Source organism: Cyrtonyx montezumae, unplaced genomic scaffold (genome assembly GCF_038088225.1).
Source record: "Cyrtonyx montezumae isolate F1298 unplaced genomic scaffold, pur_monq_1.0 scaffold_36, whole genome shotgun sequence".
Lineage (NCBI taxonomy): Eukaryota > Metazoa > Chordata > Aves > Galliformes > Odontophoridae > Cyrtonyx > Cyrtonyx montezumae.
In genome coordinates, this window is record NW_027072041.1 from 549599 (window position 1) to 562115 (window position 12517).

General features: G+C 44.3%; 1 protein-coding gene across 1 annotated transcript in view; it reads left to right on the plus strand.

Annotated features, from left to right (window-relative positions):
* PGGT1B (protein geranylgeranyltransferase type I subunit beta) overlaps positions 1-1448 on the plus strand; it is a 44472-nt gene extending 43024 nt beyond the window's left edge. The window contains 2 exon segments of the mRNA XM_065745648.1: positions 742-873; positions 876-1448. Of these exon segments, the coding sequence (XP_065601720.1) occupies positions 742-873; positions 876-922 (179 nt within the window). The 3' untranslated portion in view covers positions 923-1448.
* Positions 1449-12517: the final 11069 nt, after the last annotated feature.

Sequence of the window (12517 nt, forward strand, 5' to 3'; positions counted from 1 at the left end):
CAGACTTCATAAAGGTGTTTTTAGTAGGTCTAACAAGCATTAAGTTGTTATGGATTTGCACAACTGTTGAACTTTGTGATTAAAGCCACCAAACAGCCATATACAGCTGTTAGCTTTGTATATGGTTTTTAGTGCATGTCAGTGCAGCTGTGTACAGGGGTTAATATACTGTAGCTCCTGAAGCCAAGTTCTCCTTGTCTAATATACTCAACTGTATGGTCATTTATCAAGCCACTTCATTATTCTCTCATGGAGGGGAGAAGATAGGGAAAGTGATAACTTTTCTATTCTATGTATTTAGATATTCTGTATTTTATACTTAAATGTCTTGCTTTTTGACAGCTTTTGCATTTGATGTTTTTTTTTTTAGTTACCAGTCCACTGTGTAGTCAGTCAGAAAGTTCTGTCATGTTTGGGAAAAAACATTTGCTCTGTTGAAGGAAATTATTTCTAGCTGTTCAAATTCTTTTGCTATTTGGTCTGAGCAATACAAAGAAATTAAGTAGTGGGCAAAAATGGCCCTAAAATTAAACATATCTATCTCAGAGATGGTATAGCATGAGTTCACACTGGAGGGTTTGAACAGAAATTGTTTTCTTATGTTTAATCTCACATTTAGAACAGAACACCTATGTGTTTTCCTTGTCTGTGATTATTCAGGGGTGCTGAATTTCAGAACTCTTGACTGCTACAACCAGAAAGACGCGTGGTTTTATATTTCATTTTCTGTCCTGCTTTCAGATGCTTTGCATGCCTACTTTGGGATCTGTGGCTTGTCATTAATTGGAGAAGCTGGTATTTGTAAAGTTCATCCTGCCCTGAATGTAAGCACAAAAACCTCAGAGCGCCTTCACCACCTTCACCAGATCTGGAAAACAAGGACTCTAAGCAGCGTTCAGACGACATGCACATCTCTACATGACTGATTTAGACTCAAGTTTAGTTCTGGTAGCATAATTGTAGCCCAAGGTTAAAAGCCATGTATAACCAATGTGCTCTTTTAAGTGCTGGAGTCATGCAATCAGATCTGTGTTGCTGGCATCACTTTGATAGGGAATTGCCTTCAGCAGATTATTCTGCATTGTGGAAAAAAAGGAAATATTTTGCTTACATAGGAGTTTGTCACCACAGACTGTAAATGGCTCTTCAAATGGCTTTATGTCTAAGAAATTCCTTGAGGCAATTAAAATTCATTTTTATTTTATTTTTTAAAACTTGTGCATACTGTGTCAAAATATATAATAAGAAAGTATTTTCAAAATCTGTTTACATAGCATACAGTATAGCACAAAACCTTGGGGATCTTTTTGATTTTAATGTATTACATATTTTTGGGTAGAGAATCTCCCATGTTAAATCTCAGTTTAAAGTTACCTTTTACTGTCTACTTTCAGATTCCATAAACTTTGTTAAAAAAAATAACTACAAATAAAATTATTTTATTCAATATTCTGGACTTCTAAAGTTGTGTGGCCTTACTAAATGAGTTTTACAATTCTCCTGAGTACCTGCTGCGTGGATGCAAAGGATTGTTAGCCACAATGTTTTCATCTGAGATTCTGTCTTCATGGGATATGCATGGTGTATTGATAGGTGGCACTGTGCTCAAAATAAGCTCTGCTCTAAGTCTCTTCTGGCAAACTTGATACCTCCTTGCTTTAGGAGGAATGGTGCATTTGGTTACTTTGGAGCAAATACATACTAGCAAAATCCTGAGCTGCAGTTCTGAGTTTTCCTACCTGTTAACAGGTTCCCATCTCTAAGGAGTATTAATCAAAAGTGACATCACAGCAGGGAGAAACCATATTTGATAGGGAAAAAAAAAGCTAGTTGATTTCTCAGGACAAGTAATTGTGATTTGTGGAGAAAATCAGTTAATTCTTGCATGTTTTTTATATTTGTAAGTCATTGTCTCTGTACTAAGTGACTACTAAATTACTAAGTTATAACGGTATTGTTAGAGAACTACATTTTCAGCACACCTTTTTAAAGTTATTGTCTTCCTGGTCTCTATTTGTCTAATTAGTGTCTGAATTTAATAAATGTCAAGGCCCTGTTGCTTTATGAAGAAGGAAAAACTTTTTCCTGCTGAGTTGTAGATCTCAACGGTATTGTTTTTTTGCAAGCCAGTCATATGACCTGGCTGAAGAACTGCCCACACAGCGTCGAAGAGCCCAGAACTTGAAAACTTCCAGTGGCACTCCCCAAAGGCAGCAAACACCCCTGTGCCTGTTCTTCTGAAGCAGTGGCGAAGTGCCTTCTTTGGTAACTGCAGTGTTAGACCAGTCTTTAAAATGTTCATCTGTGTGTACCAACTCTATATTTTGGAAGACAGAAAGTAGTAATTGAAGGTAATTGAAGCATGAGCATGATCCCAATAAAGAGAAAAAGGCTGTCTCAGTAAGTAGGAAATGTGTCAAGGAAGAGAAAATCTATATAAAAGCAACCTTCAGCCTCTAATTTTTGAGAATTCCAAAATAAGCATGGGAGGGGAGAAGTTTGTGGCCAGGAAAGAGCACTCCGTTTGCCAGATTAGGCTGTTAAAATGCACAAGCAAAAGAAAGAGTAAGTAGAGGCTTGTGTTTGGACGTGGTGGCTGTGTGTTGTGTGAAGGTGGCTTCTTTGTGAACTCTTAGCAGATGTGATAACCAGAGTCTGGGTACAGAGGAGCAGGGGGCTACTTTCTGTTCGGTTAAAACAGCAGTGAGCTGGCAGTGCCAGAGTTGAAACACCCCTGTAAGACAGCCTGCAGGTCTTCATGCAGCTACTTCTACAAGACCCATTTCTGGGTTTCCATCCAGATCTCTGCCCCATGCTGCAGCATGTAACACAGGCTCTGCCCTGTGGGAGAGTATCCCTGTCATTTCACAAGGAACCCACAAAAGCACAACTTGGAAGGGAAGTGCCTTGAAGTCAAGGTGCATCTTTTACTGTTACCTCAGTGCTTGTGGGAATGGTGCTTACTCTGCTTGGAAAGCTAAATATGCCGGCATGCTGTTGAAATACACTACCTTCAGGTCATTTGGAGGTTCTCCTAAGCAGAGAGATCTATTTGCTTTGACCAGGAGCATTGTTTCACGTTGGATTGGACTTAGCAGCCGAGAACAATGTGCAGACACACAGTTTATCCTGCCTTGGGGCAGCTTGGCAGATTCTACAGGACCCTTCTAGCCTTTTTTTTTTTCTTTTTTTAACCAAAAAATGCTCTTTCATTGCACTTAATCACACTCGCTTCTCTCCTTCAGTCTGTAAGCTCGTGTGAAGAATGGTTTTGCTGGGTCGACTGTCGAGCTGCGAGGCTTCCAGTGCAGTGCTACACTTTCTGTATTTCTGCATGTAGTTGGCTACAGGAACTGGCCAGCTCCTCTGAACAAGTTGAGCCTTCTGGTGCTTCCTGACACTTGCCTTATCTGTAGCAAGCAGGAACATAGTAAAGGAAGCCTTTTATTTCTGTCTGAAATATGCTCTGATGTCAGCCACTCTGCTGAATATCTGTGCACTGCAAATGATGGCAGCATAAGACCTTGGTCATGAGCAGATTAATGACCCATTTACCGACATGATTTGTTTCATCCACCCCAACTCTACATGAAAACAGTAAGAAGATAGAAAATAATGCAACAACAAGTGGGAGAAGAGTTTGTCCTGAGGAAGCCTCTGGAAGAAGCCACCCTTCACAGAGCAACTTGCATGCGACTTGTTGGACTTTCCTTCCCAGCAAAGGAAACCAGCTGTGACTTGGTGGCAGCAGTGCATTGTAGCTGCATTGGAGGGAAAACTCTCCCTCAGGCTGTGGCACCACAGAGGCAGATGTCAGTAGGGCTCGTCTCCCTTCTCTTCACCCAATTTCCTTGCTTCTGATTTAGTTAGATGAATTATCTAGATCAATAGGACCAATAAATGAATACTTAAGTATTTTACCCAGTTTTTATTAAAACTGTAGATACCTGAAATTCTCAGATACCTGAAAATTTAGGTTGTCAAACATGATTAAATGTTGTAGCAGAAATGGCAATCTATATTATTTATTCATAGTATGCATCATTACATACTTCAGCTGATTCTTTATAAATATGTAATAGCATACTCAATACATTAAATATTTATAGTACTCTTACATACTTGACCTATATTCCTTCAAGAGCTTCTCAGGAGTGTGTGGGGTTGTACTAGTGTCATGTGGGACAGTGTAGAGGAAAGCATCAGGCAATTTTTCACGTAGCATAGATACAGTTCTAGCTCTGTGCCTGTATCACAATATATAGGTAACTACAGAGTTGTTTATAGATTGCATAATACAGATAGATGCCTGCAGATACTTGAAAGTGGTAAAAGGGCTGAACACAAGTAAGAGCTTCCCTCTGCTGAACACAGGAGAGCAAGAAGTCTGCCTCCAAAATACTGTGAATTCGAAATACACCTTTTAATTTTACTGCATTTGCCTTAACCAGAGCACCTGCAGCCAAAAGTAAAGGGGAATGTGAAGTAAAGGCTAAGGGTGCAAAACTACAGATCACAGCGTGAACAGGCCAGTCGCCCATGAGGAGGGGCTCATCTTAACTTGGGAACACAAGCAAACTGCCTCTAACATCTCCATGTGACTAGAAGAAACTTGTTTGTGAGAAAGCACTCTGCAGCTCTAACCAGGTACGCTTACTTCCTATGAATGGTCTTGCTTATCCTGATAGGTGATCCTTTATTGCTTCCTCCTCTTAGGTACATGGGCACAGCACACCACTGCCAGTGCCAGTGAGCACTTGGCAGAGAGTGTACCAGGGTGCCACCCCCAGCAATGTGAGTACCTTTCTATTAACCTGATGAATATTAACTTGCCTCCACGTACTTTCTTCTGGATCGATAAACCATGCAGAAGCTGTGATGCTTTTGCATTGCAGGGTGAGACTGTCTCTTCTTTCCATCAGATGCAGCCTTGGAGATGCCTCAGTATCTGATGTGACTTGTTGCTGTTTGTGAGCTACATCCAGAGTTATAGTGATCTTTTTGGTTTTGCCAGTATCCATCAGAGTGAGGAATGCAAAAATCAGTCGAACCATTCCAACCACCAGAAGATGTCATGCATGGCAATTTTTCTTCTGCTAGTGACAGTTCCTTTCAATGTCACTCTCCACTAAGGAAAGTTGTTTATGTGCAATTCATTAACTATTTACACAGGCTCTGTTGTTGCTCTGAACACTTCCAGGAGAATTAAAGGAGGCCGTAGTACTTAACCAAAGCATGCATGCTTGGAACTTTATACAGTATGGTTGGTGTTATATTTTTTTGTGATTTCCAAACAGAGTTTAACACTGAAGTAGTCAGTAACAAACACTGGCACCCCTTTTCCACTATTTATGATACCTTCTTTCTTGCCCTGTCTGCTGCTCTGGTTTGTGACAGTTGTGACATTTGAGCTCTGTGAGATGGCAGTGCATCAGCACAGATCCATTTCCTCCACGAATACATTACTTAGGGACATTACTAGGTTCAGCCCTCTGGTTACTGTCCTTTACTGACAGTTCATGCTGGCAGTGATGAGGTTACTGGGAGAAGCCAGAGGACTATCAAAAAGGACATCAGGGCATGGGGTGGTTAGTGGATGGAGCAGGAATACAGGTAGTGCTTTTCACTGTCCCTTCACAAGGATACTGAGAGGAGCAGGAAAATCCATCTCATAAATACCTGGCTTAGAGGCTGATGCAATTGCAGGAAGCTTGGTTTTCCTGATCATGGGGCGGTTTACTCAGCACCTGGCCTGATGTCTGCGGATGGGTCTTGCCTGTCTCAAAGTGAGAAATGTGGCTGGCAGGGCTCGTTTAGAGGGCTTTAAACTAGATGTGAAGGGGGAAGGGGTGAAAACCAGGCCCCGTAGAGAGAAGCCTGGGGGAATGATGTCAGGACTGGGATGAGGCAAGGGGCTCATTTGAAGCACATCTACGCAAATGCACACAGTATGGGCTGCAAACAGGAGGAGCTGGAAGCCATCACATGGCAGGCAATCTATGATTAATTGCCGTTATGAAAATGTGGCAGGATCGCTCCCACAACTGGAGTGCTGCAATGGATGGCTGTCAGCTCTTCAGAAGAGACTGGCAGCAAGGAGGGGTGGTGGCATGGCAATCCATGCTAGAGAGTGCTTTGTTGCTTTGAGATTGAGGCTGGGAGATTAAGGTTGAGTCTCCTTGGGTGAGGATCAGGTTGGGGGCCAACAAGGCTGACATCCTGGTGGTGGCCTAATGAGGATGGAGAGACAGACGAAGCGTTCTATGAACAGCTGGCCAAAGTTGCTCCATTGCCAGCCGTTGTTCCTATAGGGGACTTCACCTTCTCTGATACATGCTGGAAATACAGTACAGCGCAGAAGGAGCAGTTATGGAAGTTTCTAGGGTGTATGGAAGACAACTTCCTGATGCAGCTGGTAAGAGAGCCCACCTGGAGAGGTGCCCTGCTAGACCTGCTGTTCACAAACAGAGAAGGTCTGATGAGAAATGTGGAGCTTGGGAGCTGTCTTGGACGGAGTGACCATAAATGGTAGAGTGCTCAATTCTGCATGAACTTGGGAGGGGGGCAGCAATGCTGCTTCCTACCTTGAGATTTGACTTCAGGACACTGGTAGGAGGGGTCCCTTGGAGTTAAGTCCTGAAGGGTAAGGGAGACCAGGAAAGCTGGTCGAGCAGGCTGACCCCTGTGACACAAAATGAGCCAGTGGGGAAGACCAGAGTGGATGAACAGGAAGCTTTTCCTGAGGCTCCACGAGAAAAAGAGAGTCTACCTCCTGTGGAAGAAGGAACGGGCAACTCAGGGAAGAGTACAAAAGACTTGTTAGGATATGAAGGTGGAAAGTTAGAAAGGCAAAAGTCCATCTTGAACTCAACCTGTCCACTGCAGGAAAAGAAAAAAAAATTTTTTTACAAACGCATTAACAGTAAGAGGAGGGCTAAGGAAAATCTCCATCCTTTATTGGATGCAACAGGGAGCATCTTGGAGAATTTTTACAACCTTGGTGATTTTATGATTCTACTATAGGGAATGCTCCTTCTCTTCTTGGCACTGGAATGCTGGGATCACCCCTTTCTGCATGGTGGTAGTGCACACCTTAGGAAGATTCCTTCAGGGCATGGTGGTCAGTACACCAATGTAGTGTGCAGTTGTATGGTGGCAAAAGGCCCTTCCAAGGACTGCTAATGAGGAAATCTAGTGGGAAATGCTAGTGGGAAAGGCATCAGCCTTTCCTGCACAATTTTATATCAGAAATAGAAACTTAGGTGGAAGAGGTCAACCAGAAAATCTAGAGCTGTCTCTGCTGTCCTGGCAGAACCGATGTAACTCACAGGCGAAGAACCATACTCTTCCTTTATAATTCGCTTTCCATATCAAAGTGCCAACATAAGCAATGTGCTCCATGACACATGAAATAAAACTATATTTCATGTGTCTTGTATAAAACTATACACATTTGTTTAATTCCATGGATAATAGGGCTGAGGATCCTTGCTTTTTTGGAGATGCTTCCTGCCTAAGTGATACAAAGGAAATTCAATCTCTTTACTGTTTCAGTTCAGCAAAACATGTTGTGTTCTGAGTTGAATAATTTCCTGATTACCAAAGCCTCTCACTATTGATCAGCACGATCTCGTTATATTTGCTGCTGAGCTCTGGTTATTATTGGGAAGTTCACATCAATACTGCAGTACAGCCACTGTACAGCAACTGCTTGGGCCACAGCTGATGTGGGCCCTGCAAGCCTCCCTGCCTCTGACCACACTTCTACCTCCCAAAGTTACAGTGGCAAAGTGTCCCGCACAAGTGCCATTTAGTGAGCTAGAATTAGATCAGAGCAAGAAAACACCTTGCATGGAGTTAAACTATGAATCATGGTCTAGGAAGTGAGCAATGGTCCCCTGTGTATCCAAATCTTTATGTCTATCCCATTTGCAGAAAAGCAGTGTGGGAAATGCTGAAAGCCAGCCTCTACTCCAGTAACAAGCTATGTGATTAATGAGCCATCTGATATATGTAATTCTACAGTATCTAGTGGCAGAAAGGTCTGGTAGCTATTCATGAGTCCCATTTCTTGAGAAAGAAAGAGTATATTGTTTCAGTCAGCAACCTGCAGAGAGGATCTGGTATAGCATTACTACTATATCCGTAAGCTCAGGAAATTCAGCCCCAAAGGGATATGCAATACTGTTATAAAACACCCTTTGACATGTTTTCACTGTGCAGGGGTGATGTACTCCACAGGCCACCTGATATCAGAAGTGAAGCACGGCATGCTCCTTACCCGCTCATTCTTGGAGAGCAGTGAGCTGGATGCTCTGCCCTTTGCCACCAGGCCTCAGGCAGCTGCTGCTGTGGCAACAGGAGACCACAACAGGAAGAAACAAGTCATGGCATGCTGAAATGGCATCGTGCAGGCAACTGCAGTGATAGGTGGCTTGGAGCAGGGGTGTGACATCTGCCACATCTCCAGCATTGCCCACCACCCATCCCACAGGGTCTTTGCTCACCATGTCCAGATGGAGTGTCACAGTGTCTCCCAGCAGCTCTCTGAGGGTTGCTCTCCTCCAGCAGCAGGTACTGAGCTGCTTCAGCTGTACACAGGCATGCTGTGTGCATCTCATCTCAAGCAGCAACACTAAGCCTGGGATGCAGAAACAGATAGAGGAGGTTTTCTTCCCTTCTGACTTACCCCACAGACACGCTGCCAGCCACGGAGACCCCATGTGCAGTCACAAGCCTTTCATCAGCAGATGTTCTCATGTGCAAATGTATGCCCACATGCATTTTCATCTAAACAAAACCTGGAATTTCATTAGTCTGGGTGGTGCCTTGGGACCAGCAACACAGAGCCCACCTGCACGACAGCACAGAGCTGCCCGCTGGGCCTGCCCTCAGCACTGCCAGGGCTGTGGGTGCCGGAGACACTTGCCGGGCCCCTGCCAGTCCTGGGCACCCACGGCTGTGTGGGTGACGGCTGTTCCACGCTGGAGATGGCCAGACACAGCCACTTCGAGTGCCTCATGGAGCTGTTGGAGTGGGGCAAGGTAGGGAGAAGGGCCCCCGGGAGGGAGTCGGTCAGTGTATGGGAGTTTCCTTCTCACTGTGACCTTTCCCCATTCCCTCTGCCGCTCCATTGCATTCCATTCTATTTTTGAGTACTTGTATTTTGTTGGCTCACTTCTCACTTGCAGCACTCTCGTGAGGCTGTCAGCTGAACCTTGGCAAAACTAATGGTGCAGAATCGGCACCAGGCATTTCAGCAGCCCTCTGCTCTAGCAGTTTGCCCCCATGCTAATCAGTGACTGCCCCTGACCACGCTGTACCAGCATGGTAGTGGGTGCTTTTCCTGTCATCCACAGCTGGGGCATAGGCAGTGCTGGAGTGGAGAATGTCACCAGCAGGAAATGAGTTGGAGTTCGAAAACATTTCAAAGGAAACAGGCATGTGCATTTCTTACAAAAATGGGGGGAAAAAAAAGAAGAGCTGAGCAATATCTTTGCTCGGTGACATACGGTATGGAATATCCCTTTGGCCAATTAAGGGCAGCTGTGCTGGTTCTGTCCCCTCCTGCTCCTTGCACCCTCCCAGCCCCCTCTGAGGCAGGCCAGTACGGGCAGCTGAAATGTCCTTGGCTTTGTGCAGCACTGCTCAGTAACAACTAAAACCTCAGTGTGATATCAGCATTAGTTTTCTCCTAAAACCAAAACAGCATCATACCAGACACTGTGAAGTTTCTGTCCCATCTGAAATCAGGCCAACAATGCACAAAATCGTGAAGGGTTTCAAGCAAGAAATTCTTTTTTCCCCTGATTTCCCTGTGAGGAAGTGGCATGCCTGCCCTGCCTGTTGCAGCTGAGCAGCCTGTGCTGGCAGACTGAGTCTGGCTTCCCTTCATAAGAGCATATGCTGCAACACACAGCCGAGTTAGCACATTGGAGTGAAATGTGTGTGTTTATTGAAAACAGCTCTGTTCTTTACACACAGAGCATCACCCTGCCAAACCTCATCCCGTGAGATTCTTGACATACGTGAAGGAAAGAGGAGTCGTGGCAGCTGCTTGGCCTTAGCAGACTTTCCATAGCAATGGGTGCTGTATGTGAGGCTCTGCGAGGGTCGGTGTGGAGGCCCCTCACCTGCTGCATTTCCTTTTGCATGTCATTATCTCCAGTCTGAGGTTTTAGATTACAGATCCTTTGTAGTTTATTGATGTTACCAGGAGCTCAGGGATACTCTACTGGGACAATGAAGCTTATTTCTCAGGTGACATAAATCATGCCAGCAAAGGAACACTTCTGCACAGTAAACCATACGTGCAAAGGGGCAGGGTGTTATTGCTTGGAAACAGCACTGCTCCAGTTTTCCCAGGCTCTCACATCAATAACATTGTTGAAACACAGCTTTACAGGATTAATGTGCCATACATTAACTGCTAAACTTTCACACAACAAGGTACACCTACTAGAGAAAGAGGGTATGCTGGCAGTACCTTGCAGTCACACTCTGCTGTGTGCAGTGATGTCCCAGGGGTATGGTTCCCCATATGTCAGCTCCTGGAGGCTGGGAACATGATCTAGTTCCACAGTCACGCTGTTTTTCCACCTAGCTTGTCAGCCCCCAAACCATGGCAAATTATTGCATAGTGCTGTTCCGCAGGGGAATGCCTCTTCATAGACTGGTTATCTTTTTTAACGGGCTGCACTAATTATTTTCCCATTGCTATTTCGCACTTATAACTTGCACATTGTACCTGGAACACAAAGATGCATGAAACACTCCCAGCCCCAAGAAGATGGTCCTCACATAATCCATATACTCATATCTCCTTGGTGTCATACATACAATCTGGGAGAGATGGTTGATGTATTTGCCACACCACACTCCACCGTATTTGAAAAATCACGGCTGCTGGGTGAAATCCCCAGTGACAGGATAAAGGGAAACATTACTCCCGTTTTTAAGAAAGGGAGCAAGGATGACCCAGGGAACTACAGGACGGTGAACCTCACCTCTGTGCCTGGAAATACCGTGGAGCAGATCCTCCTGGGTACCATGTTATGGCACATATGAGACAAAGAGGTGATCTGAGACAGCCAGCATGGCTTCACCAGGGGCAGATCTTGCCTGACCAATCTGGCGGCCTTGTATGGTGGAGTAATGGCATTGGTGGACTGGGGAAGAGTGACGGATGTCATCTACCTGGACTTCTGCAAAGACTTTGACATGGTCCCTCACCACATCCTTCTGTCTGAATTGGAGAGGTATAGACTGGAAGGATGGACTGTTTGATGGATTAAGAACTGGCTGGGTGCAGCTAAAGGGTTGCGATCAACAGTTCTGTGTCTAGATGGAGACTGGTCACGAGTGGTGTCCCTTAAGGGTCAGTTTTGGGACCGGTGCTCTTCAACATCTTCATCAGTGACACAGATGATGGAACTGAGTGCACCCTCAGCAAGTTTGCGGACAACACCAAGCTGTGAATGTATTGAAGGGAAGGGAATCCATCCAGAGGGACCTGGACAGGCTGGAGAAGTGGGCCCGTGTGAACCTACTGAGGCTCAACAAGGCCAAGTGCAAGGTGCTGCTCTTGGCCCGGGGCAATCCCAGGTGTTTATACAGACTGAGGGAAGAACTCCTGGCAACTGTCAGAAATGTCACAGCATCTGAGCACTCCAGAATGTTCATGTGAGATAGATCAACATTTTATAGCAGAAACACAGAGGAGGTTGTATGATCTCTCTGGTCTCTTAAATCCTAATTCAAATCATAGGGAAGAAGGACATTCAACTGACTCGAAATGACAGAGGATTATTGAAAAGAGATCAGGCTTCTTTTATCTCAGTTCCTCACTATCTGTAAGTTTCCTTCTGCAGGAGTTGGGCTCAAAAAAATCCCTTCAATTATTCATCCACAATCTATTAAAAATTGCTTTATTCACCTTTCCTTCAATTGAATGTATCTGCTTCTCCTGTAGTTTTAACTTAAAAAAAAACTGTAAAAATATGCATCTTATGCTGTAATTGATGACAATAGTTGTCCTGCAAGTAGAATGAAATCAATAAACCAATATAAAGTAGTGTGAATTTTAGATCTCAGGCAGCAACTCTGGCATTGATCCCTGAGAAACAGCTGTAGATTTTGTTGAAATGTGGATCCTGGCACACTCCAATTTTTAATGAATTCCCTACTCTTTTGCTGTTTTCTCATTCATTCACTCCATTCTGCTGTCTCTTCCTATTCTCATCATGGTTTTTGTTTTATAAGGAATGTTTAAATAATATTTCTCCAGAAAATGCATCTAGAAAAATGGACACTACTAGAAAGAAGCCCCAAACTCCACATGATATGGACATAAGAACCTCCTGAAAATAATTTCAGGAGCATTTGATATTCTGCATGTTCTCCACCCTTGCCCTACAAATGACACCAATTTCTGCTCCTGTCCTCTCCCTGTATTTATACAGTGACTGACATACATTTCTCTCATGCTGGCATTTCATCTTTTCTCCAGGTGAGGGTA